Source organism: Bufo bufo, chromosome 6, assembly GCF_905171765.1.
Source record: "Bufo bufo chromosome 6, aBufBuf1.1, whole genome shotgun sequence".
Taxonomy (NCBI): domain Eukaryota; kingdom Metazoa; phylum Chordata; class Amphibia; order Anura; family Bufonidae; genus Bufo; species Bufo bufo.
The window spans coordinates 355,816,760-355,839,975 of NC_053394.1; the positions used below are offsets into that span (position 1 = coordinate 355,816,760).

The window sequence follows — 23,216 nt, forward strand, 5'->3', positions numbered from 1 at the left end:
CTCACCGTGTGCTCTTCGGAGTCTGAGCTTGGGGCTGCAATGATTGGACTAAACCCGGAAGGTGAGTGAGGACCTGGAAGCTTTCTCATCGCTCGGATCTGAAGCAGCGCTCGGAAAGCTGGAAAAGGTTTTGGAAGTTCATTTAGATCAGATTCAATTGATGGATTTTGTCTTTCGATAAAGAAAAGGTGATCAGGTAGAGTGAATAAAAAAGGAGCAAGGGTTAGTTAAAGGGGTTGTCACACCCCAGACATTGGTGGCATATCGCTCGGATATGCCATCAATGTCAAATAGGAACCACACCTATCTCCAGAACAGGACCACTGAAGTGAACCAAAAGCAGCGGCGCATGAGTGACAGTCCCCTATTCATTTCTATGGGACTTCCCAAAATAGCTGAGCGCTCACTCAGCTATTTCCAGCAGAGGTTAATGGAGCGATGGCAGCACTTGCACAGTGTGCTCTCCGTTCATTTTTATGAGACTTCCGAAAATAGCTTAGCGTGCTCGCTCTGCTATTTTTGGGAACTCCCATAGAAATGAATGGAAAGCCCAGCGCGCATGCGCGGTGTGTGGTTCTTCACTTTGGGGGCCCTGGTCTCTAGGAAGGAGCAGGTCCTGACATTGGTGGCATTTCCGAGCGATATGCCACCAATGTCTGAAGTGAAATAACCCCTCTAAGGAAGGAATGAGAAGCGATCCTTGATATATTTACCATTTAGGGTCTAGAATGAAATGAAGAAGAACATGGCAGGCTTTAATAGAGGACAGCTAGTCTCCAATACTCACGCAGACGGCAGATGGGGCAGTTGCTTGCTTGGTAACGCAAGGTATCTGCACAGGTATTACACAGGCAAAGATGTCGGCATGGCAAAATAAGTGTGTCCCGAACATCAGACAGACAAACAACACACTCTGCACTATTGTCACTGACTTCATCTTCCATTACCTGGAACATAATAAAACATGTGTGATGGCTACGGGGCGAATATTCACTTGTCTGCATGTCTGGGCATACACTGCGTACCGCCATATAATACAGACAGTGCACCACTAGGATATGTACACAAGATCATACATTTACCTTAGAGTCATGGGAATTGTACTTGTTTTCAATCCCATAGATTTCTTGCAAGAGGTAACTGACCCCATCCACCTGATGAGAAATGAGAGAAGAGACTAAGTGCATCCAGCCCCCCGTGATGTACTATCTCCTTAAATTAGTGCTTTCTTACCACTTGTTTCTGCTTCAGGGGCTTCACACAAAAACTGCCATCTGCATGCTGCAAAAGAACAAAAAAATAAAACACTAAAACAAGGAGAAGGCAAACAGTCCGTCTAATAGAACAGACCCCTAGCAGCTGAAACAAATAACCATAGAACACATAGACTTTTTTAAAATCTGAGAGTCACACTGTTAGGGTCCATTCACACGTCCGCAAAACACGAAGATAGGCCATGTGCCTTCCGCATTTTGCGGACCGCACATGGCCGGCACTTTAATAAGAAATGCCTTTTCTTGTCCGTGTCTGCAGACAAGAATAGGACATGTTCTATTTATTGCGGAACGGAAATGCGGATGCGGACAGCACACTGTGTGCTGTCCGCATCTTTCCCGGCCCTATTGAAAATTAATGGGTCCGGATCCATTCCGGATCCATTTTGCGGACGTGTGAATGGACCCTAAGGGTATGTTCACACGACAAAATCTGCAGCAGAAAACTCTGTGGCAGACCAGTAGCTGAAAACAGGTTGCTTTTTGCTTGTGGTTTTGTAATTTGGTGGTATTTTTAGAGGCATTTTCGGACACTGTTTGAGTGAGGATTTTCTGCGTTCCCATTGTCTTCTATGGAAAACCAGCATCAAATCTGCTTCAAAGAAGTAACAGGTCACTTCTTGGGGTATGTTCACACTGCCAAAATGTGCAGTGTAAAATCACTGGCAGATTATCAGGCTAATCTACCACTGTGAACAGAGCATCTTTGATGGTGGAAACACCCCCAAAAATGAGCAAACACCCACTAGAATTTTAGCCCTTCCCCACTGACTTCGATGGGGAAGGCAGCTAAAATCCATTTCAAAGAAGGAACATGCCCCTTCTGAAGCGGATTTTAGATCAGTGGTGAAAGAAAAACGTCAAAGCGAAGCTGTTGGTGGCGAATTCCACAGCGGATTTGTCCATGTGAACATGTGTTCTTCAAGTCAGCTGCTGAAACAAGTTTCTTTAAGGAGACCTACGATGTCACATAACCTCCACTCTGATACGTCTGAACTTGCTGCCCTTGTCACATCACTCGGCACTTTACATACGTGTTGGCTGCCTGGTTCATGCAGCTGTATCTGATATATTATTTGTAAGCTCTTACTAGCAGGGGCCTAATGGTTTCACTAATGGATTGTTCATTTAGTTTGATTACTTGTTACTTCCTTACTGGCGAAGGTGCTTTATAATACCTGTAATCCGTCTGTCTGCATGCTACACTATCCAAACAGCAACAGAAACATGGAGGAAAAGAAATGAAGGTGGGGAGAGACCTTAGCTGTCGACCAATCATGTACAGAACCTTTCTCATAGACATGACTTGTACAAAACGGCAAATCTCCAGCTCCCGCCACTTATAATATAAGGCTACTTTCACATCAGCGTTTTTCTAAACCGGTATTGAGATCAGTCATAGGATTTCAAAAGAAAACGCTTCAGATTTGTCCCCATTCATTGTCAATGGGGAGAAAACTGAACGGAGTGCGTTCCCACGCCGGACACATAACTGCTGCAAGCGGTGTTTTTCTGTGCGTCATGGGATACTGATCAAGACGGATCCGGCATGACACAAAGTAAGTTAATGGTGCCCTATCCATTTTTTCAGACACTGGGAAAAAAAACGGATCTGGTGCCCATTGCCTTACAATGGTTTTAGTGCTGTCTTGTTCATTTAAGAGATAATACAACTGGATCAGTTCAGAACAGATGCAGACGGTTGTATTATCATAACGGAGGGGTTTTTGCTGATCCCCTGTCGGATCCAGCAAAAACGCAGATGTGAAAGTAGCCTAAACTGGCAGCACTACGAGACATGCTCTACTTATTAAGACTAAGATCTAGACTGTTAATAATACTCACCCTTTCAAACGTTGCCATTAATACGTGGCAGTGCCCAAGATGTTCTGCAAAGGACAAGAAATGTGTTAACTTCACTTCAGCAAAATTCCAAATCAGACAGCTCACGACCTTAGTATCAATGTCTGCACGGGAAAGGAGCAATCCCCATACAATTCATAGAAGATAATCCCAGCAGACCTGCTTGCTCTTAATGGTATGCTTTATCAGCGGTTCACAGAACGCGTTTCGGCTTGTCCAGCCTTCCTCAACTGCACTTGAGGAAGGCTGGACAAGCTGAACCGTTAATAAAGCATACCATTAAGAGCAAGCACGTCTGCTGGGATTATCTTCTATGAACTTCACTTCAGCGGCACAGCCAGTGAATGGCAACAAGGGGAAGTGTGACATCTGCCCATGTACGACCCCCTCCCCTAAAACGTATGACAGGTCTAGGGGATTTATCTTTGGTTGCTTATTGTTTTTTTAATCAAGTGATGCTAAGCCCTGGAAATAGCAGTTAGACAAGTGGCTAAACCACTGCCTCAAGTCATATTCCCAGATATATAGTGTCTTGAAAAAGTATCCATACCCCTTGAACTTTTCATTTTTTCATGTTACACCCACAAACCTAAAGTAAAGTAGCAAGTATGTGAAGTGAAAAGAAAATGATGATACATGGTTTTCGAAATTTTTAAATAAAAATCAGAAAAGCGTGGCATGCATTTGTATTCAGCCCCCTGTACTCCGATACCCCTAAACAAAATGGAGTCTTGGCTTGATGCTCTAGATGACACCACCGCTTATTACAAATATATCTCTGTATAATATATTAGGTGGAGGTGTACGCCACAGCCACACAATCACTGGCCGATCTCTTGGACTGCGTCTGAACAATAACTAATATTGCAGCAGATTTTTTTTACAGACATCTGCAACAGTCTTGAGTGTCACCAACAGGTGCCAACCAAGGGCAACAGATTGTCTAAATCTTGCATATGTGAAACTGCTCTGCCATTCAGCGGATCTGATGGGCTCAGTTCCCTCCAGTCCTTAATTTTAGAGGTTATTTAAAATGTGGCATTGCAGCCACTTGTTCAGACAGCACAGATGTCCTAATGTAAAGGTAACCAACCATAAGTGTCCAATCATGGTCTATACCATGCATGCAGTACATGAGGGCATTAATCAATGTATTATTAGCAAACGTTCCGAAAAATACATTGAATGAAATGAGACAATGCTTGTCATAAGAGATGGGAAGGCGTTTCCTCCGATCTGTGGCATAAGTCTTGTGCCAATATTTCAGTCATCAAATTATGAGATTGACACATCTGTTTCTTACCTTCACCTTCGTCCACCACTGCATGGACAACCATGGGATATACTTCTCGATCAAGATCAAAGGTCAACTGAAAAAAAGAGCGTTAATGGAGCATCCATATGTAAATCAGTGAACTTCACTTCTTAAGTGTAAACTCAATTAAAAGGGATATTTTATATCACGGCACATCTTTAGGAAATGTCATTACTTTATGATATGAGCGGGGCCAACATCTGGGAACTCCACTGATCCTGAGGGTGACAGGCCCAAAGGGTTGAACTAGCGCTGCCGCTGCTCACTGTTATCATTGGAAGGGGTACAGGTTGTTTGACGCCCATGTGATTCTATGATGACACAATGCATTACTGCTGCAGCGGCACATGCGACCCCATGGACAGCATTGTGTCAGTGGCAGCGGCGGGACCAAAGGAATCTGAACGCAGCAGTGGGGCGCAGGTAAGTAGGCTTGCCGCTGCAGGATTGGCGACATGGAGGAGTCAGGCCGAAAGGCCCCTGAGCGTAGACGACCCTTTAATTGTCTGTTAACACAGCGGCAGACAGCAGAATTCTGAAAACAGCTGTGAATTAAAGGAGCACAAAATATGTAAAACAAAGTCTTTGAAAAAAGTTACAAAACATCACTTATCAAATATTATAAAAAATAATTGAGCTCTAATAATGTAAAGCTTTTAAAAAGGGGAAATCCCTTGAAATGTATTCCTATGCAATAAATAGGGCATTTCAGATGAAGCATTATTGCAATATACATGTACTAAAAATTTTGTTCGGTTTTTCTATGCACAATACATTTTCCACTATGGCAGACATTGAATTACAGACCATAGTGCTAATAGTGGAATCGACGGGGCTGTGTGAGGGACTATTTTATATGACTGAGAGGAAAGAGTTAACAAGAACTGACTGTAGTGCACTCCTGGGAGATGCAGGTGCTAGATGGTCACATGTGCTGCTACCCACCCACCCACAGAAAGGAAAGAGACAGGTTCTCCAGATAATGGGAGCACAAAAAGGAGAAAAATTGTGAAAAGTACACTGGAAAAACGAGATTTTTGTATAACTTACCAGTAAAATCTCTTTCTCGCTCTTCCTTGGGGGACACAGGAAACCTTGGTATAGCTCATCTCCATAGGAGGCGTGACACTAAGTGAAAGACTGTTAAGCCCCTCCTCCAGCAGCTATACCCTCAGCCTGGAGCGAGCGACTACCAGTTATGTGCCCAAGTAGTTAAAACAAAGGCAAGGATCAACCAAATTAACCCCAACAAGTCAAAACTCCCGGCAGGGCAACCAAAACAATGGGTGGGTGCTGTGTCCCCCAAGAAAGAGATTTTACTGGTAAGTTATACAAAAATCTCGTTTTCTCGCCCAATTCCTTGGGGGACACAGGAAACCTTGGGACGTTCAAAAGCAGTCCACAAATAGGGAGGGACCACAACCCAAGAAGAATTAAAGCACCATAGGCATTAAGGCACCACCGCCTGCAAGATCAGGCGGCCCAAAGCAGCATCCGCCGATGCATAAGTGTTCACCTTGTAGAACTTGGTGAAGGTGTGCAAAGAAGACCAGGTGGCCGCCTTACACAATTGTTCAGCCGAAGCTCGATTTCGCTGAGCCCAGGAAGCCCCGACCGCTCTGGTAGAATGAGCGGTAACACCAAAGGGCGGTTCCCTGCCCTTAGCACGGTAAGCCTCAGCAATAGCCATCTTGATGAAGCGGGCAATAACCACTTTAGATGCCGCCAGCCCCCTGCGCGGACCCTCCGGAACCACAAATAGAGAATCCGAGCGCCGAAAGGGTCTAGTTACATCCAAGTAGATCCTCAGAGCCCTAACAACATCCAGACGGTGAAGATCCCGTTCCAGAGGATGAGACGGGGACGGGCACAGAGAAGGAAGGACAATATCTTCATTCAGGTGAAAAGCGGACACCACCTTCGGAAGGAAATCCGGAACCGGGCGGAGAACCACCTTGTCCTGGTGAAAAACCAAGAGGGGTTCTACGCAAGAAAGTGCCGCCAATTCAGACACACGCCGAAGAGACGTGATGGCAACGAGGAAAAAAACTTTGCAAGACAACAAGCGAAGGGAAACCCTGCGCAGAGGCTCGAAAGGAGAAGATTGGAGAGCCGTCAGCACAACATTAAGATCCCAAGATGGAACGGGAGCGCGATACGGGGGAGCATAGTGAGCAACCCCCTGAAGAAAAGTCTTAACTGGACCGAGCGGAGCCAGAGGTCGCTGAAAAAGGATCGAAAGCGCTGAGATCTGACCCTTTAGGGTACTGAGACCCAAACCCAAGTCCAGACCAGACTGCAAGAAGGATAAAATCGTGGGGAGAGAAAACCGAAGGGGATAAACATCTAAGGTCTCGCAGAAATTCAAATAGGCCCGCCAGGTTCGGTAATAAATCCTGGACGATGCCGGTTTACGCGCACGAATCATGGTACGGACCACGTCAGCAGAAAACCCCCGCCGCGTTAGGACCGCGGTTTCAATAGCCACGCCGCTAAACGTAGCGACCCTAAATGCTGGGGGAAGATCAGCCCTTGAGAGAGGAGGTCTTCTCTTAGAGGCAGAGGCAAGGGGGCGTCTGCCAGGAGCAACATAAGGTCGGCGTACCAAGGACGACGAGGCCAATCCGGGGCTATTAGGATCGCAGGCGTGCCCTCCGCCGCGATCTTCCGAAGGACTCGTGGAAGAAGAGGCAGGGGCGGAAAAACGTAGAGGAGAGAGAACTCCGTCCAGGGAAGGACGAGCGCGTCCGCGCCGTAAGCGTCCGGATCCTTGGTTCTGGCCATGAAGGTGGGGAGCTTGTGGTTGAATCTGGAGGCCATGAGATCCACGTCCGGACGACCCCAACGGAGGCAAAGAGACTCGAAGACGTCGGGGTGCAGAGACCACTCGCCCGGGTCGATCGTCGTCCGGCTGAGGAAATCCGCCGCCCAATTGTCCACTCCCGGGATGTAAATGGCCGAAATGGCTGGAACATGAACTTCCGCCCAGCGAAGGATTAGAGACACCTCCCTCATTGCCGCCGCGCTGCGAGTGCCCCCTTGATGATTTATGTATGCCACAGCCGTGGCATTGTCCGATTGGACACGAACAGGGTGACCCTGAAGCAGCGAAGTCCAATGCCGGAGTGAGAGGAGAACCGCCCTCAGCTCCAGAACAATGATTGGCAGTTTGGACTCCGATGGAGACCAAGTGCCTTGTACGGACCGAGGAGGAAACACCCCCCCCCCCCAACCCCGCAGACTGGCATCGGTGGTAATCACCAACCAAGTTATCGGTAGGAAGGACTTCCCTTGGAGAGGGGTCCGTAACCACCAGAGTAGAGAGGAGCGAACCTGGGGGGGAAGGGGAAAGTGCTGATCCAGACTTTCCTGGGACTTGTCCCATGCGGACAGAATGGCAGTCTGAAAGGTGCGGGAGTGATACTGCGCGTAGGGGATTGCTTCGAAACAGGACACCATCTGTCCCAAGACCCGCATGCTGAACCGGAAGGAAGGACGGCGGTGGTTCAGAAGGCTCCGAACCGACCGATGAAGGAGCTGGCGCTTCTCTGACGGAAGCCGAACCTCCGCTGCATCTGTATCCAGCAGCATCCCCAGAAAGATCAGTTGCCTGGATGGAACAAGAGCGGATTTGGGAAGATTGATAATCCAACCGAACCAGCGTAAGGTTTGTAGCGAGAGGTCCACACTGGCAGAAGTCAGTGACAGAGAGGGTGCCTTGATAAGGAGATCGTCCAAATATGGAAGAAGAAAAACTCCCCTGGAACGAAGTAAGGCGAGGACAGGGGCTAGGACCTTTGTGAAAACGCGAGGGGCCGTCGCCAGCCCGAAGGGGAGGGCAACGAACTGGTAGTGGTCGGACCCCACTGCAAAGCGCAGAAAGCACTGATGACACCGAGCGATTGGAATATGAAGGTAGGCGTCCTGGATGTCGATAGAGGCCAGGAACTCCCCTTTTTCCAGAGAGGCCACCACCGACCTGAGAGACTCCATCCGGAATCGCTGAAGACGAAGGAAACGGTTTAACCGTTTTAGATCCAGAATGGGACGAACCGAGCCTTCTTTTTTGGGGACCACAAAAAGGTTCGAATAGAACCCCTTGAATCTTTCTTCCATGGGAACCGGAGCGATGACCCCTTTGTCCAGAAGGGTGCGAGTGGCAGTAAAGAAATCGGCCGCCCCTTGGGGATCCCGGGGAACCCGGGAGCGAAAGAACCGAACTGGGGGGAGGGACGTAAACTCGAGTTTGTACCCGGAAGACACAACTTCGAGAGCCCAGGCGTCGGAGACGTGCGCCTGCCAGAAGTCCCTGAACAGGAAGAGACGTCCCCCCACCCGGGCGGGTGGGGGCGCACCTTCAGGTAGTGTTCTGCTTGGTCGCGGGAGGGCGAGTAGGCTGTGACTTGCGCCAGGAGGGCTGGGTCCGAAAAAAAGGTTTCTTACGTCTGTCTTGGTGTTCTGTCCCCACATGAAGGCGATTGAAGGTGTAACTGATAATGACTTTGTGACTGGCCTACCTTCGTATCCAAGCAGTGGAGCAGACCGGACCGGCAGATGCTCAGGTTAGATGGATCCAGACGTAGACATGAGGATGCAATCAAACGGGGGTTTATTTGATCCAGAGCAGTGACATACAGTGGTCTTTTCTGAGGCTAACTGCTGAGGCAACTGCTGGTCAAAAACTGATGCCTTCACAAGCCAAGGTGTGTGTCTCCAGTCACAAAGGAATGCAGCACTGAAAAAGGCTACAGGAAGTGACCAGGCCAAGGCTGCAAAAACCACGCCCAGAGATAACTTTATAGACAACGAACGAGGCGTGCAGCATACAAATTCCGGCCAGCAGATGGCAGCAGAGAACAATAGACTTAAACAACATAGGTAAAACAAGAAATAATACAGTGCAGAAATTCAATATGAAAGGAACAGCACACTCCCCGTCTGAAATTCACTTTGGGGATTTCACTATGACGAATGTCCATAAAATATAAACAACCTGTAAAAGAAAAACATGTTAGAATGCAAAAAGATTAGTCCTGTTTTCCAACTTGGAATGGAGAAGATCTGCGAAGCTTGATACAGTCCTGTTCACCCTGCAGGGACGTTCTCGATGGGCAATATTAAAATGAGTTCGTTGATTGGTCTTGAGAACGTTTTAAGCTCGCCTTTCCTGAAGATCTTCAACTCCACCTTCCGGACCTTGCCATCCTTGCTAGGGAAAACCTTTGAAATTAGTCCGATAGGCCAGTCAATCCTTTCGGTTTGTTGCTCTTTCTCGGAGGGAAGTGGGGTATCCCAATCCTTGACTGTTTCAGAAAACTGTCTCAGTAGAGATTTACCTTGTATGGTAATGGGCGCTACAAATCCCAGCGGATCAAATAGGCTGTTTACCACTGATAGGATGCCTCGTTTTGTGAATGGCTTGTCTGCACAACTTATCTGAAAACTGAAGGAGTCAGCCGAGAGATCCCATCTGAGGCCCAAGCTCCTCTGCACAGGTGGACTGTCCAGTCCCAAGTTAATGTCCTTGAATCCTGGTGCATGATCGCCTGCTTCGAAGGCCCTCATAACGGCCAGGCTGTTTGAAGCAATTTTGTGTAGTCTAAGTTTAGCTTGGTACAACATACTTTGAGTCCTTTTGAGCAGATCGATAGCCGCTTCTTCAGTCGGTAGTGATTTGAGTCCATCGTCTACGTAGAAGTCCTTTTCTACAAAGTCTCTGGCGTCTTTACCGTACTCGGATTCTCCCTCTAATGCAGTGCGCCGAAGGCCGTAAGTTGCCACGGCAGGTGAAGGGCTGTTTCCAAATACGTGTACCCTCATACGATATTCTGCCATCTCTGCGTTGGTGTCGTTATTCTTGTACCACAGAAACCTGAGGAAATTCCGGTGGTCCTCTCTGACTACGAAACAGTGGAACATCTGTTCAATGTCGGCGGTGATGGCAACGAGCTCTTTTCTGAACCTCATCAGCACTCCAACTAGGTTATTCGTCAGATTAGGACCTGTGAGAAGGACATCATTAAGAGATACACCTTGATGTTTGGCACTTGAGTCGAAAACAACCCTAATTTGATTAGGTTTCCGTGGGTGATACACTCCAAATGAAGGCAAGTACCAGCACTCGTCGTTCTTCCCTAAGGATGGAGCTGGTTCTGCATGGTTGTTGCGAAATATTTTGTCGATAAAGGCAACGATGTGTTCTCTCATCTCAGGCTTGCTGTTCATGGTACGCTGAAGAGAGTTAAATCTAGACAGAGCTTGTTCCCTATTGTTCGGGAGTCTCACCCTGGTAGCTCGGAAGGGTAATGGAGAAACCCAGTGATTGGTTTCGTCTTTAAGGAACTCATTGTCCATTATCTTGATAAATTCTCTGTCCTCTACTGACAAAGCTACTTTATCATCGTCCTTGCTGGTATGAAAGACTAATCTTCCCAAGTTGTCAGCAAAGGGAGGAATGTCGTCAGGTGGTTGTATGAGGTCTGGAGGCTTCTCTTTCACCTCATAGTGATGAGGGCAAGGCTTAATGCAAGTCGTGCGTCCATCTCCACACACATACGTTTTGAATGAGTGGATTTTTGGTTGATCCAAGCATACATTTCCTATGACTACCCATCCCAAGTCCAGTCTCTGGGCATATGGTGCATAGTCGGGACCATTACACTGTTGACGCACCTTGTGTACCCTTAGATTGTCTCTGCCAAGCAGGAGTAGAATCTCGGCGTTGTTGTCCATAGGTGGGATAACGTTGGCTAGGTGCCTTAGGTGTGGATGGTGAAATGCAGCTTCCGGGGTAGGAATTTCATCCCTATGGTTGGGTATTTGATCGCATTCGATCAGCGTCGGTAGAGGTATTTCCGTATTTCCACTGACGGAACAAGCGATGAATCCTTGTGCCCTCCTGCCGCTAGTCTCTATGCGACCCGAGCAGGTGTTTAAGATGTAGGGTTCTGACGGTCCCTTTATTCCAAAGGCTTCAAAGAATTTAGGTCCTGCTAGGGAGCGGTTGCTTTGGTCGTCAATGATGGCATACATTTTTACTGCCTTTTCTGGTAGCCCCTCCGGGTAGACCTTGATTAGGCATATGCGGGCACAACATTTCTCACTCTGGCCCTCCCCACATACGTCCGAGCATGAGCAGGAAACAGCAGTGGCTGTGTTAGCGTGGTTCTGGGGCTCCCCGCCATGACTTTGAGCAGGACTGGTGGTGACAGCAGCAGGTGAATCCCTTGTGAGTGGAGTTGGGTGCATAGCTGAGGCATGTCTTTCACTAGGACACTCCTCACACTTGATAATGGATTTACAGTCCTTAGCCATGTGCTCCAATGAAGCGCAGCACCTGAAGCATACCCCAAGCTCGGTGAGGACTTTCTTGCGCTCCTGTATGGTTTTGGATCTAAATCCTCTGCATTTGTTCAGTGAGTGTGGTTTTTTATGAATGGGACATTCACGATTGAAGGCCTTGTCTCCTGATGAGGTAGTGTACTGTCTACCAGTGGGTACTGCAGATGATGGTAGGTTAGTCTTTCTAACATTCACGCTGCTCTTAAAGTCTCTGTGTTTATGCACAATACTTTCATACCTTGATGATGGTGTCACTGAAGCTGTAGTATTGAACTCCAGGAAGTCGAGGCTGGGGTCATTCCTCATCTGGGACTGTTCATCGATGAACCTACAGAAATGAATAAATGGGGGAAAAGTGACGTCATGCACTCTTTTGTACCTTGAGACTGATGCCGCCCACTTCTCTTGCAGGCTGTATGGTAACTTCACGACAATTGGGTTCACCCCATGGGCTGTATCCAGGTAGCACAGCCCAGACAGACGAGGGTCTCTTTTGGCAAGCTCCAGTTCCATGAGCAAATCACTTAAATCCTGAAGCTTATGGACATCCTTGAGACTGATCTTGGGGACGTTCTGCAGTCTCCTGAATAGTGCCTTCTCTATTGCTTCTGCGCTGCCAAAGGTGCGTTCGAGTCTCTGCCAGGCTGCAGCGAGACCTGCTTCTGCTTGTCCCACATAGACAGTTCTAAGGCTCTTGATCCGATTTGTGGAGCCTGGGCCCAGCCAGTTGATCAAGAGGTCGAGCTCCTGCTCTGCGGTTAGGTTGAGGTTGGCGATGGCGGCTTTGAAGGTTGCCTTCCAGGCTCTGTAGCTCTCCGCACGGTCATCAAATTTTGAGAGACTGGTGTTAATTAGCTCTCTGCTCACCATAAACCTGGCAAACTCAGACATATCTGATTTCTCACTGCTTGTTGCCATGACAACTTGTGATGCCCCTGGGGCGTATAGGCTGCGTGGCGTGAAAGGGTGAGATGCTTCCGGGTAGAATGATGTTGCTGCAGGGTTGAGCTGTGGTCTAGCCTCTGTAGATTCTGATGACTGCTGCTTGAGCTGTGGAGGTAGGCCAGGAAACACCTGGCAGCCATCTTGCTGTAATAACTGCCCTTGAGAGGGCGCGTCTGGGCGACTGTTATTGGATTGCTCGGGTGCTGTGGGTATCGCTGGCACTGAAGGTAGAGCTGACTTGGAGGTTTCAGTGTTGTTGGCTTGGACAGTACTGCACGCTGGGGGTGGTGCAGGTAACTGTTTCAGTACGTAGTCGCTGGTGCGATCAGCTGGATCGTCTATCTCCTCTGGTGGTAAGCAGACTGAATCAGGGCCTTGGCTCAATGCTTGCTCAAGTAGTCTTACTCTTGCTAATGCGATTTCCTCTTCCCTCTCTGATTCAAGGATCTTTATTCGAGCCTCTGCTTCTGCTTCTGCCCTCTTGGCTTTTGCCTCCGCTTCTGCTTCTGCCCTCTTGGCTTTTGCCTCCGCTTCTGCCCTCTTGGCTTCTGCCTCCGCTTCTGCCCTCTTGGCTTCTGCCTCCGCTTCTGCCCTCTTGGCTTCTGCTTCAGCCCTCGCAAGGACTTCTTTTTCGGTGAAGGAACGCCTCACTTTGGATTGCTCTGCATTTATGCGGGCCTCTAGTAATCTGTCGCTCAGGGTGGAGCTTCTAGAGCATGATGATCTGTAGGACCGCGAGGAATGTTTGGATGAATGCGATCTGTGTGATCTAGTTTCTTGTAAATGAGAGATACGGAGTTCCACTTTATCTTTAGCGTCCAGCACCATGGCGTCTCTTTGTCTGTCTATTGATTCTGCCTTGCACAACTCTGACGGGGCTTCTTCAATATTAGAGTCTTTTAGAAAGGTTATATACCTTGTGGACAGTCTCTTGTATCTTTCATGGGCTGCGTTCAGCCGCCCGACGGCAACTTGTAAACTGGTGGCATCGCCTGAGGAGGACTTAAGTCCTGATATGAGGGAGGAAACTCGTTCCCATAGCTCTTCCAGGTTGTCACATAGCTCATCTTTCCTGGTGTGATAATTTTCTGTGATCTTTATAGTTGGTTTGAGAGAGCGCGTTGGTCGCGTGACTTGGTCTGCTGGAAGTGTGGTTTCTACCTCGAGCTCTTCATAATGATCAGTATCAGGTAGCATTTGTTTTGTTTCATCACTGGGGAACTGTACGAGGTCCTTTTCGGCCATTTTTATTTAAGGTGCGCTGTCTCTTTAAGAAAATTAACTTTTGAATTGGGGGCTGAAAATTGCTGTGCGGCTCAGATGAGGCACCCCGATGAGTTTCCCAAAGTCCTTTTAGTGAATTGCGGGGTTTTGGTTTAAGGGAGGCCCCGCGTGCGTGAACAGTTCTTATATCATGCAAGCAAGGGTTAATATAGGATGTAATAAGGGGCTTGGCGAGTAGTGGAGGACTTCCAGGTGAGAGTATATCTACTGCGGACACGCCGTGCTTCCCCTTAGACTTATGGGACGTGCACTGTTGCCGGGCAGATTTGCTGGGAGTGGGCCTGTTGCAGGGGAGGTTCCTGAGTGTGGCGCTGGGCTCTGAGGGAACCTGTAGCCGGCATTGGACATTCAGACGGGTATTTACTGGGGTATAAGGCTTTAAGGCAGTTTTTGACTGTTCTGTCCCCACATGAAGGCGATTGAAGGTGTAACTGATAATGACTTTGTGACTGGCCTACCTTCGTATCCAAGCAGTGGAGCAGACCGGACCGGCAGATGCTCAGGTTAGATGGATCCAGACGTAGACATGAGGATGCAATCAAACGTGGGTTTATTTGATCCAGAGCAGTGTCATACAGTGATACAATACAGGAATGCAGTAGATGCTGTGATGTGGATGTCTTTTCTGAGGCTAACTGCTGAGGCAACTGCTGGTCAAAAACTGATGCCTTCACAAGCCAAGGTGTGTGTCTCCAGTCACAAAGGAATGCAGCACTGAAAAAGGCTACAGGAAGTGACCAGGCCAAGGCTGCAAAAACCACGCCCAGAGATAACTTTATAGACAACGAACGAGGCGTGCAGCATACAAATTCCGGCCAGCAGATGGCAGCAGAGAACAATAGACTTAAACAACATAGGTAAAACAAGAAATAATACAGTGCAGAAATTCAATATGAAAGGAACAGCACACTTGGACAGAGCTAGGGGATGGACCTGAAGAGGTGCGAGGTGCGGGAGCCCTGCGGGAAGACCTGAAGCGAGAAAAAATGGGACGGCCTCGAGTGGTGGTCCTAGTCCTAGATTGAGGAAGATGCGTACTCTTCCCCCCCGTGGCTTCGGATATGATTTCATCCAAGCGGGTCCCGAACAATCGAGAACCAGTAAAGGGAAGGCCAGTAAGAGACCGCTTTGACGTGGAGTCCGCCGTCCAAACCTTTAACCAAAGCTCCCTCCTGGCCGAAACGGCCAGGGCAGACGAACGGGCTATGAGAGCCCCCGCATCAAGGGATGCTTCACAGACGAATTTGCCGGCTTGAACGATAAGTTGGGCTAGAGCACGGAGGTCCTGAATAGGGACGTCGGATTCAAGCTCCTGATCCAGCTGAGAAGCCCACTCTGAAACCGCTTTTCCAGCCCAAGCGGAAGCAAAGACCGGCCGGAGGGCGGAACCGGAGGCTGCAAAGATACCTTTGGTAATGGCCTCTATACGGCGATCCTCAGTGGATTGTAAGGAAGAGCCATCAGCAACGGGAATAGCCGTGCTTTTTGCCAAACGGGCCACCGGGGGGTCGACTTTGGGTGGTGACGCCCAGTTTGTAATGCAATCCGCCGGGAATGGATAACAGATATCCAACTTCTTAGGCGGGGTAAAACGGGCGTCAGGGCGGGCCCAGGCCTTGGAAACCACCGACGAGAAGTCAGTGTGGAGGGGAAAAACTGCAGACGTCTGTTTTTGGCGAAAAAAGGAAACACTGTTTTTTTCAGAATTAGGAGGATCATCGTGAATCTTAAAGGTATCACAAATATTGTTAATAAGATGGCCCACAGCAGAAGCCAGTTTTGAAGGCAAGGCCGAGTCCATATCACAATCTGAATCAACTAGTTCCCCTTCAGAGGGCATATCCTGAGAGCGCACCCTTGGGGGTGATACTGAAGCATCCGAGGATGATAGGCGCTCCGCCCTAGACCGCTTCTGGGGTTGATGGGCTCTGGAGGTGTCGCCTGGAGAGAGGGACTCAGACGGGTCAGCTAAGATAGCGGACCCGGAGGGCCCAGCAGGGGAAATATCCGGCTGCGATAAGGGCAATACCTCTGCAAGGCGGCCCACAACGTTAGAGAGGCTGACCACAGCCTGGGAAAGGGATCTAGCCCAGTCAGGGGGATCCAATAGGCCAGGGGGTGACACAACAGATGGCGGACCCTGTAATGGGGCTTTGCAAGCCGGGCAATGCGGGTCAGGCTGCCCTTGAGGGAGGGGCGCCTTACATGCGGTGCAGGTGTGATACCAAGGAGCGGCCGGCGCTGAGGGGTCAGACATGTTGGCTGAAGTAATATAAAAGCGTCCAGGCCAGAGGGCTGCAGAGCTAGAAAGGGTCAACAGTCCTACCAGGTCACAGTGGGAGCGGACGACAACAGCAGCGACAACAGCAGCGGCAACAGCAGAGGTAAAACCTGAGGTAAAACCTGAGGTAAAAACGATCCGTCCTGAGAGCAGGCACGAAGAGGAGGCGGGGCCAGCGAGGAGCGGGAAGAAAGACGTCCGCCCCCCCGACTGAATGTCTAACATGTACAGGAGAAGCGGAACGAAGCTCCGCCCCCCGCCGGATTCAAACAAATATGCCGCCGAGAAAATATTGCCCCCCCCGACCACCTCCTTATACACCGGCGGCGAATGACACACCGGTAGCCGGCAAGAGAAGTCAGCCGGCAGCTGAACACAGCGGCAGCACTGGCCGAGATAACAAAAGGCGGCCCCACAAGGCCGCAGCACCTGAGGTAAACTTGTGCAGTAAACCCTCCCCCACGAGCACCGCTCCGTCCTGCTCCACACACAAGGGGGGGGAAGCCGACAGTAAGCCTTGTAATGTGACAAGGCTAGGCAGAGGGAACACAGAAGTTAAAACCCTAACAGGGGGGGGGGGGTTGGAACGGCTGCATAGCCACCTCACCAGTCGACGTTTTCACCCTCAGTCCATCCAGCAGGGACGCCCCTTCAGCCACTGGCACCGAAGTGGCAGGAAGCTGGAGAGGGGCTTGCAGGCGGGCGACCCTTGTGCTGGCGGGATGCAGGGGAGCTGGGCTGCCCTGGTCCTCCTTTTCTTCTGTGGGGGAGGCAGCAGTGCGGATAGCCGGCACTGGCGCAGCTCAACCCCGGGAAAACAGAGAGGTCTTTGCGACTCTGTTGTCCCTGTTGAAAAAAGGAAAAAAGTTGAAAATAATAAAAAAAGAGAAAAAATAAAATCTTTAGCAAAGACAGCTCTGCAGTGCAGAGAGTGTCTTGCCTCCTTGACACTAAGCAAAAAACTGGTAGTCGCTCGCTCCAGGCTGAGGGTATAGCTGCTGGAGGAGGGGCTTAACAGTCTTTCACTTAGTGTCACGCCTCCTATGGAGATGAGCTATACCCAAGGTTTCCTGTGTCCCCCAAGGAATTGGGCGAGAAACAGCATTTTTGCACCGATATAGTTAAAAAGATTGTTTATCTTCGGGGGCCTTTCAGCAGACCTCCCCCCGTCTGGCAAGACCTGTGGAGGGAAGCATACTTACCTGCTCCCAGCTCCTTCACTCCCCCGCTCTGCTGTCAGCATATGAACATCAGATTTGATGACTGGCTGTAGCAGTAACTTGTCCCCTTTGTGTCACGTGACCCATTGACGTGACGCAAGGTGAGCAGGTCACTTATGCGGCAAAGCATTGGCTGGAGCAGTGTCAAACCAGTTGTTGACAAGATGGGAGAGGAGCGAGGCAGAAAGGGAGCAAAGAAGCCAGGAACCAGTGGCAGGGAGCAGGTAAGTAGGCTTCCCTCCACAGGTCCAGCTGCGTGAAGGGAGGGGTCTGCTTGAAAGGCCCCATCCAAGATGAACAACCCCTTTAAAATAAAGGTTTGCATGACTCCAGATGCTTTAAAAAAAAAAATAGTTTGTGGGATAAGCCCTTTAAATAACAAGTAAGCCAAGGTAGTTTTTGAGCTACCAGCGCCTTAGGCTACTTTCACACTGGCGTTTCTGGGTCCGCTTGTGAGATCCGTTTTAAGGCTCTCACAAGAGGCCCAAAACGCATCAGTTTAGCCCCAATGCATTCTGAATGGATAAGGATCAGTTTGGCTCCGTTCAGCCTCCATTCCGCTCTGGAGGCGGACAACTAAACGCTGCTTGCAGCGTTTTGATGTCCGCCTGACGATGTGGAGCCAAACGGATCCGTCCTGAGTTACAATGTAAATCAATGGGGACGGATCCGTTTTCACTGACACAATATTGGTGCAATTGAAAATGGATCCGCCTCCCATTGACTTTCAGTGCAAGTCAAAACGGATCAGTTTGCATTATAATGAACAAAAAAATAAATAAAAAATTGTTCATGGTAATGCAAACGGATACGTTCTGAACGGATACCAGCGTTTGCATTATAGGTGCGGATCAGTCTGTGCAGATACCAGACGGATCCGCACCTAACGCAAGTGTGAAAGTAGCCTTAGCTTCCGAATCACAGGGCACTGTGAATACTGTTGTACACAAATAACACTACTAAAACTTGCCACCTGGGGCTGAAACGTTACTGGAATTTTTACGTCAGGTTGTTACTAGTGCCGCGCTGCGCCCTGTCAGTTCTCCCTGCAAAGAGGGGCTTCCAACCACACAGATGTGCAGGGAGCTATGTCTGGCTTCACTCACTTGAAAGCAGTTGTGCTGCAGTTTCCTTGTCCAGTGGGTGGGTGAGGGGACGCGTCTCTATGGCCCTTTCAGGCTCATCATCAGTTGAGATCCCAGAGGTCACACCCCCACTAATGATAAAGTGATGGCATATCCCAGAGACATGCCATCATATTGTAAGATGGGAATACCCCTTTAAATAGAAATACTTGTGCATAGATTTTGCAGTCATCCATTTCCCTCACCTCTTCTTCTCTCCACTCTGAGGGATCCACACTATGTGATGGAAGACAGAACTGCTGGCTGACTCCTTTCTTGAAGTGCACAGTCTCAGACTGCAGGCTGCTGGACTTAGGAATGTAACTAATGAAGACAAAACAGTAAAGTCGTCAATCCTCATCTACCATAGGCACGCCATCAGTATAGACCCAGAAGATATTACAGGGGTGAGCCCCAGTGTTTTATCCATCTGCTGTTAAAGGGAGTCTGTCACCACAATTTGACATTATAGACCGCTTACATAGCGCTGTAGCATAACTATACACGGGTCAAATGGTACCTTTGTTGTATTGTTCTGAAGTTCAACAGAGGCAAAAATCTCTTGTAAATGAGGGTGCGCAAGTGCCCAGGCCAGTCTGTCTTCTTCTTACATAACCCCTCCCCAGCTTGTTGCTTGGCCCGCCCTGTAAGCCTCTTGCATCATCCAGTGTACTGGACGAGATCCCGCCGGCGCACGGTGCCAGCGGTGAACTGCGCACTCGTCGGATCTCGGCCAGTACACTGGATGACGCAAGGGGCTTACAGGGTGGGCCAAGCCAGAGGCTGGGAGTAGTTATCTAAGAAAAAGGCAGAGCGGCCTGGGCACCTACAGCCGAACACCACCCCTGTGCACTTACAGCCCGAACGCCGTCCCTGGGCACTTGCGCGCCCTCATTTACATATGAATAAAACAGCGATTTTGCCTCTGATGAACTTCAGAACAACACAACAAAGGTACCATTTGACTCGTGTACAGTTATGCTACAGCGCTATGTAAGCGGTCTATAATGTCAAATTGTGGTGACAGACTCCCTTTAAACACGTAAATATATGTGACACTGCATGGAGACAGCAAAACCTGGATATATAATACTACAAAAGACAACAGGACTGAATGGAACCAGTACCTCCCACTGCTGCAAGATTTCCATACAGCCCATCCTCACCTGGCAACACCCCCCTGAAAGTCCTCCGTGGCTTGGTAATAGATGGTAATGGCCACTCTTGCATCTGAGTCAAATGTAAACTCCACATTATAATGTACTTTGGGCCGGCTGCCTTCAGCTCCACTGGCCTTCACTTCCTCTGTACACCTATAAAAAGAAGACCATTACAATATGAGGAAATAGATCTAATGAAAGTAATGACAATCAAAGGCAAAATAGAATGTATTATCTTCTAATATCAGGACTGTGCCCACGTCATACGCAGGTAATCTGTCACTTGTTTTTTCTGGAAACAAACTTCGCTATACGCTGGGTCACTTTCTTTTACTGACCCAGATGTTTTGCTAGAATCTTGTATTAAAGAGGTTGTCCCATGAAGAAGACATATAAGTGTCTAGTTGGTGGGGGGGGGATGACCACTGGGACCCTGCCAATCACGTAAATGGGGGCCTTTGGGGGTCCGACCACTAGGCATCTGCCAATCAAGTGAATGGGGGCCACCGGGGGTCCAACAATCACAAGAACACTGAATAGGGGATAACTGTCACATCAATGGGGCCATGACTACTAGGGTTTGCCAACCACGAGCACTATAGGGCTCGTGGTTTGTGCTCGGCTATTTCTGGCAATCCCACAAAGTTGAGAGTAACATGCATGCATCTCAGCTGCTCCCATCAAATAGACAGTACAGGCCCTCTTTCTTGTGATCGGAGGGACCCCAGCGGTCAGTCCCCTACAGATCTTGACTATCAGGAGTCCTTGTCTTGCACTGTGCATTGAACAGTCCCAGTACTGCAGCTGTTCAATGCAAGCGTCAAGCAAAACGGCTGGTTCAGTGAAAGAAAGTGACCCAGTGTTTTACTAAGGGGGTCTGTCACTAGTATATGCTGCTGCCCTTAGTTAGGGTAAAGGATTCTAAGTCTTCAGTACAGCATACCAATGATCTCTCAGCCTATAGGTAGTTCTACCAACAGGATCAAAATGAGAGACCAGTGCCTGCTAAAGGGAAGACTGTGGGTAATTCTCCAGGGAGTCAGAATTGCCTAGTAGGATCATAGCTGGCATAGATTTGATATTCGGGTGGACGGCCTGCCAGAAATGCACCACTAATTTCTAAAAGGAGTTGTCAGAAGTTGCCAACCCCAATAAAGCCACAGATAGTGAATTCTTTCTGTGGATTTTCACGCCTTTCAGTGGAAATATGTGCACCTAAAGGGCTTCAGAGAATTATGTGCACCCACATGACAAAGGCAGGACTGTATTGGGAAAAGGAGGGGTTATAATATAAAAGTAAAGCCTTGCAAGGCGTAAGGAACGCAGTGCAGACCAGACTGCGCAGTGTGGAAGGCTTAGCGGGCAGCTTATCCGGGACTCTGGATCTTTCTTACACAGTGTGTGGATGAGATTAGTGAATCAGGAAGCATTTCCAAAATCAGCTTTATTAGAGAATCTGTAGGGTTCAAACCGCGATCCTCGAGAAACAACTGCAAGCCCTGAGCGTAATGATACACTTTAATACATTTCATAATCCCATTATACTGCGGGTAGGAGATATTCACCTGACGAGACGTAATGTGTCTTTTCGTATATTGATCAGGCTGCGCAGTGTTTTCACGGGCTCTTGCGGGGAAGGTGCAGCGTATGGGAACTGGAAGACAGCAGAGAAAATGAATTGCTGGGAATCTGCATGTATTAACACACAAAAAAGAATACACAGACAAGGGGTAAAACCCAGGGCCTTTCTGAGAGCTTTAACAAAATGTGCCTTCACCTATTTTTTTCTGAGATTTTATTCCTCAGCATGGGCCATCAATATCTGATCAGTGGTGGCCCAACACCCCATGGATCAGCTGCTTCGGAGTAGCTTGTGGGCCGACTACAGCGCTCTGTCTAATTATCGGATTTCAGGAGGACACTGGACGACATGTAGTAAAGAATAGAGGATTACCTGACCAATCAGGCATTGCTGCTGCAGCGGTTCTCACAGGAGCGCTATGTCACGTGGACAGCACAAGACTGCTGCAGTCAATCGCTGGCCTCAGGGGTGCACTGAGAGGACAATGATTGGCTGTAGCTGTCACTGATGCAGAGTGGCGGCACAGGATCCGTCAGGTACGTAATAATCTCTTCTTTATTACTAGTTGATCCCCTAAGTTGTCCACTTTCCTCTTGAAATCGGAATAACCCGTTTAAAGCTTTATGTACACTTCAATCTTTCCATATGTCTATGGGCATATACTGCATCTCCAAATCAATCAGAGGCACGTAACTCATTTCTGCTGGATTCTGCTTTATTATATGCTATTTCACAGAGGTATCTGTATATATATATATATATATATATATATATATATATATATATATATATATACACAGTACAGACCAAAAGTTTTCTTTATTTCCATGACAATGAAGGCATCAAAACTATGAATTAACACATGTGGAATTATATACATAACAAACAAGTGTGAAACAACTGAAAATAGGTCATATTCTAGGTTCTTCAAAGTAGCCACCTTTTGCTTTGATTACTGCTTTGCACACTCTTGGCATTCTCTTGATGAGCTTCAAGAGGTAGTCCCCTGAAATGGTTTTCACTTCACAGGTGTGCCCTGTCAGGTTTAATAAGTGGGATTTCTTGCCTTATAAATGGGGTTGGGACCATCAGTGGCGTTGACGAGAAGTCAGGTGGATACACAGCTGATAGTCCTACTGAATAGGCTGTTAGAATTTGTATTATGGCAAGAAAAAAGCAGCTAAGTAAAGAAAAACGAGTGGCCATCATTACTTTAAGAAATGAAGGTCAGTCAGTCAGCCAAAAAATTGGGAAAACGTTGAAAGTAAGGGCTATTTGACCATGAAGGAGAGTGATGGGGTGCTGCGCCAGATGACCTGGCCTCCACAGTCACCGGACCTGAACCCAATCGAGATGGTTTGGGGTGAGCTGGACCGCAGAGTGAAGGCAAAAGGGCCAACAAGTGCTAAGCATCTCTGGGAACTCCTTCAAGACTGTTGGAAGACCATTTCAGGGGACTACCTCTTGAAGCTCATCAAGAGAATGCCAAGAGTGTGCAAAGCAGTAATCAAAGCAAAAGGTGGCTACTTTGAAGAACCTAGAATATGACATATTTTCAGTTGTTTCACAGTTGTTTGTTATGTATATAATTCCACATGTGTTAATTCATAGTTTTTGATGCCTTCAGTGTGAATCTACAATTTTCATAGTCATGAAAATAAAGAGAACTCTTTGAATGAGAAGGTGTGTCCAAACTTTTGGTCTGTACTGTATATATACACCGTATACACACACACACACACACACACACACACACACCAATCTTAGGTCACTTTCACACAGTTTTTTCATCTGCATTTGGCCTCATGCACACAACTGTTGTTCGGG

The 23,216-nt window shown here is 48.4% G+C and overlaps 1 protein-coding gene across 3 annotated transcripts in view; it reads right to left on the bottom strand.

Annotated features, from left to right (window-relative positions):
- Positions 1–23,216, bottom strand: part of RNF157 (ring finger protein 157) — a 103,312-nt gene that overhangs the window by 20,022 nt on the left and 60,074 nt on the right. For all 3 annotated transcript variants that reach the window (XM_040435380.1, XM_040435381.1, XM_040435379.1), the window contains exons 4-12: positions 21,373–21,461; positions 19,814–19,960; positions 18,854–18,971; positions 4,441–4,507; positions 3,120–3,163; positions 1,234–1,281; positions 1,083–1,154; positions 788–947; positions 6–118 (exon numbers count right to left, since the gene is read on the bottom strand). In XM_040435380.1, coding sequence (XP_040291314.1) covers positions 6–118; positions 788–947; positions 1,083–1,154; positions 1,234–1,281; positions 3,120–3,163; positions 4,441–4,507; positions 18,854–18,971; positions 19,814–19,960; positions 21,373–21,461 — 858 coding nt within the window. The remainder of the gene's footprint in view (positions 1–5; positions 119–787; positions 948–1,082; positions 1,155–1,233; positions 1,282–3,119; positions 3,164–4,440; positions 4,508–18,853; positions 18,972–19,813; positions 19,961–21,372; positions 21,462–23,216) is intronic.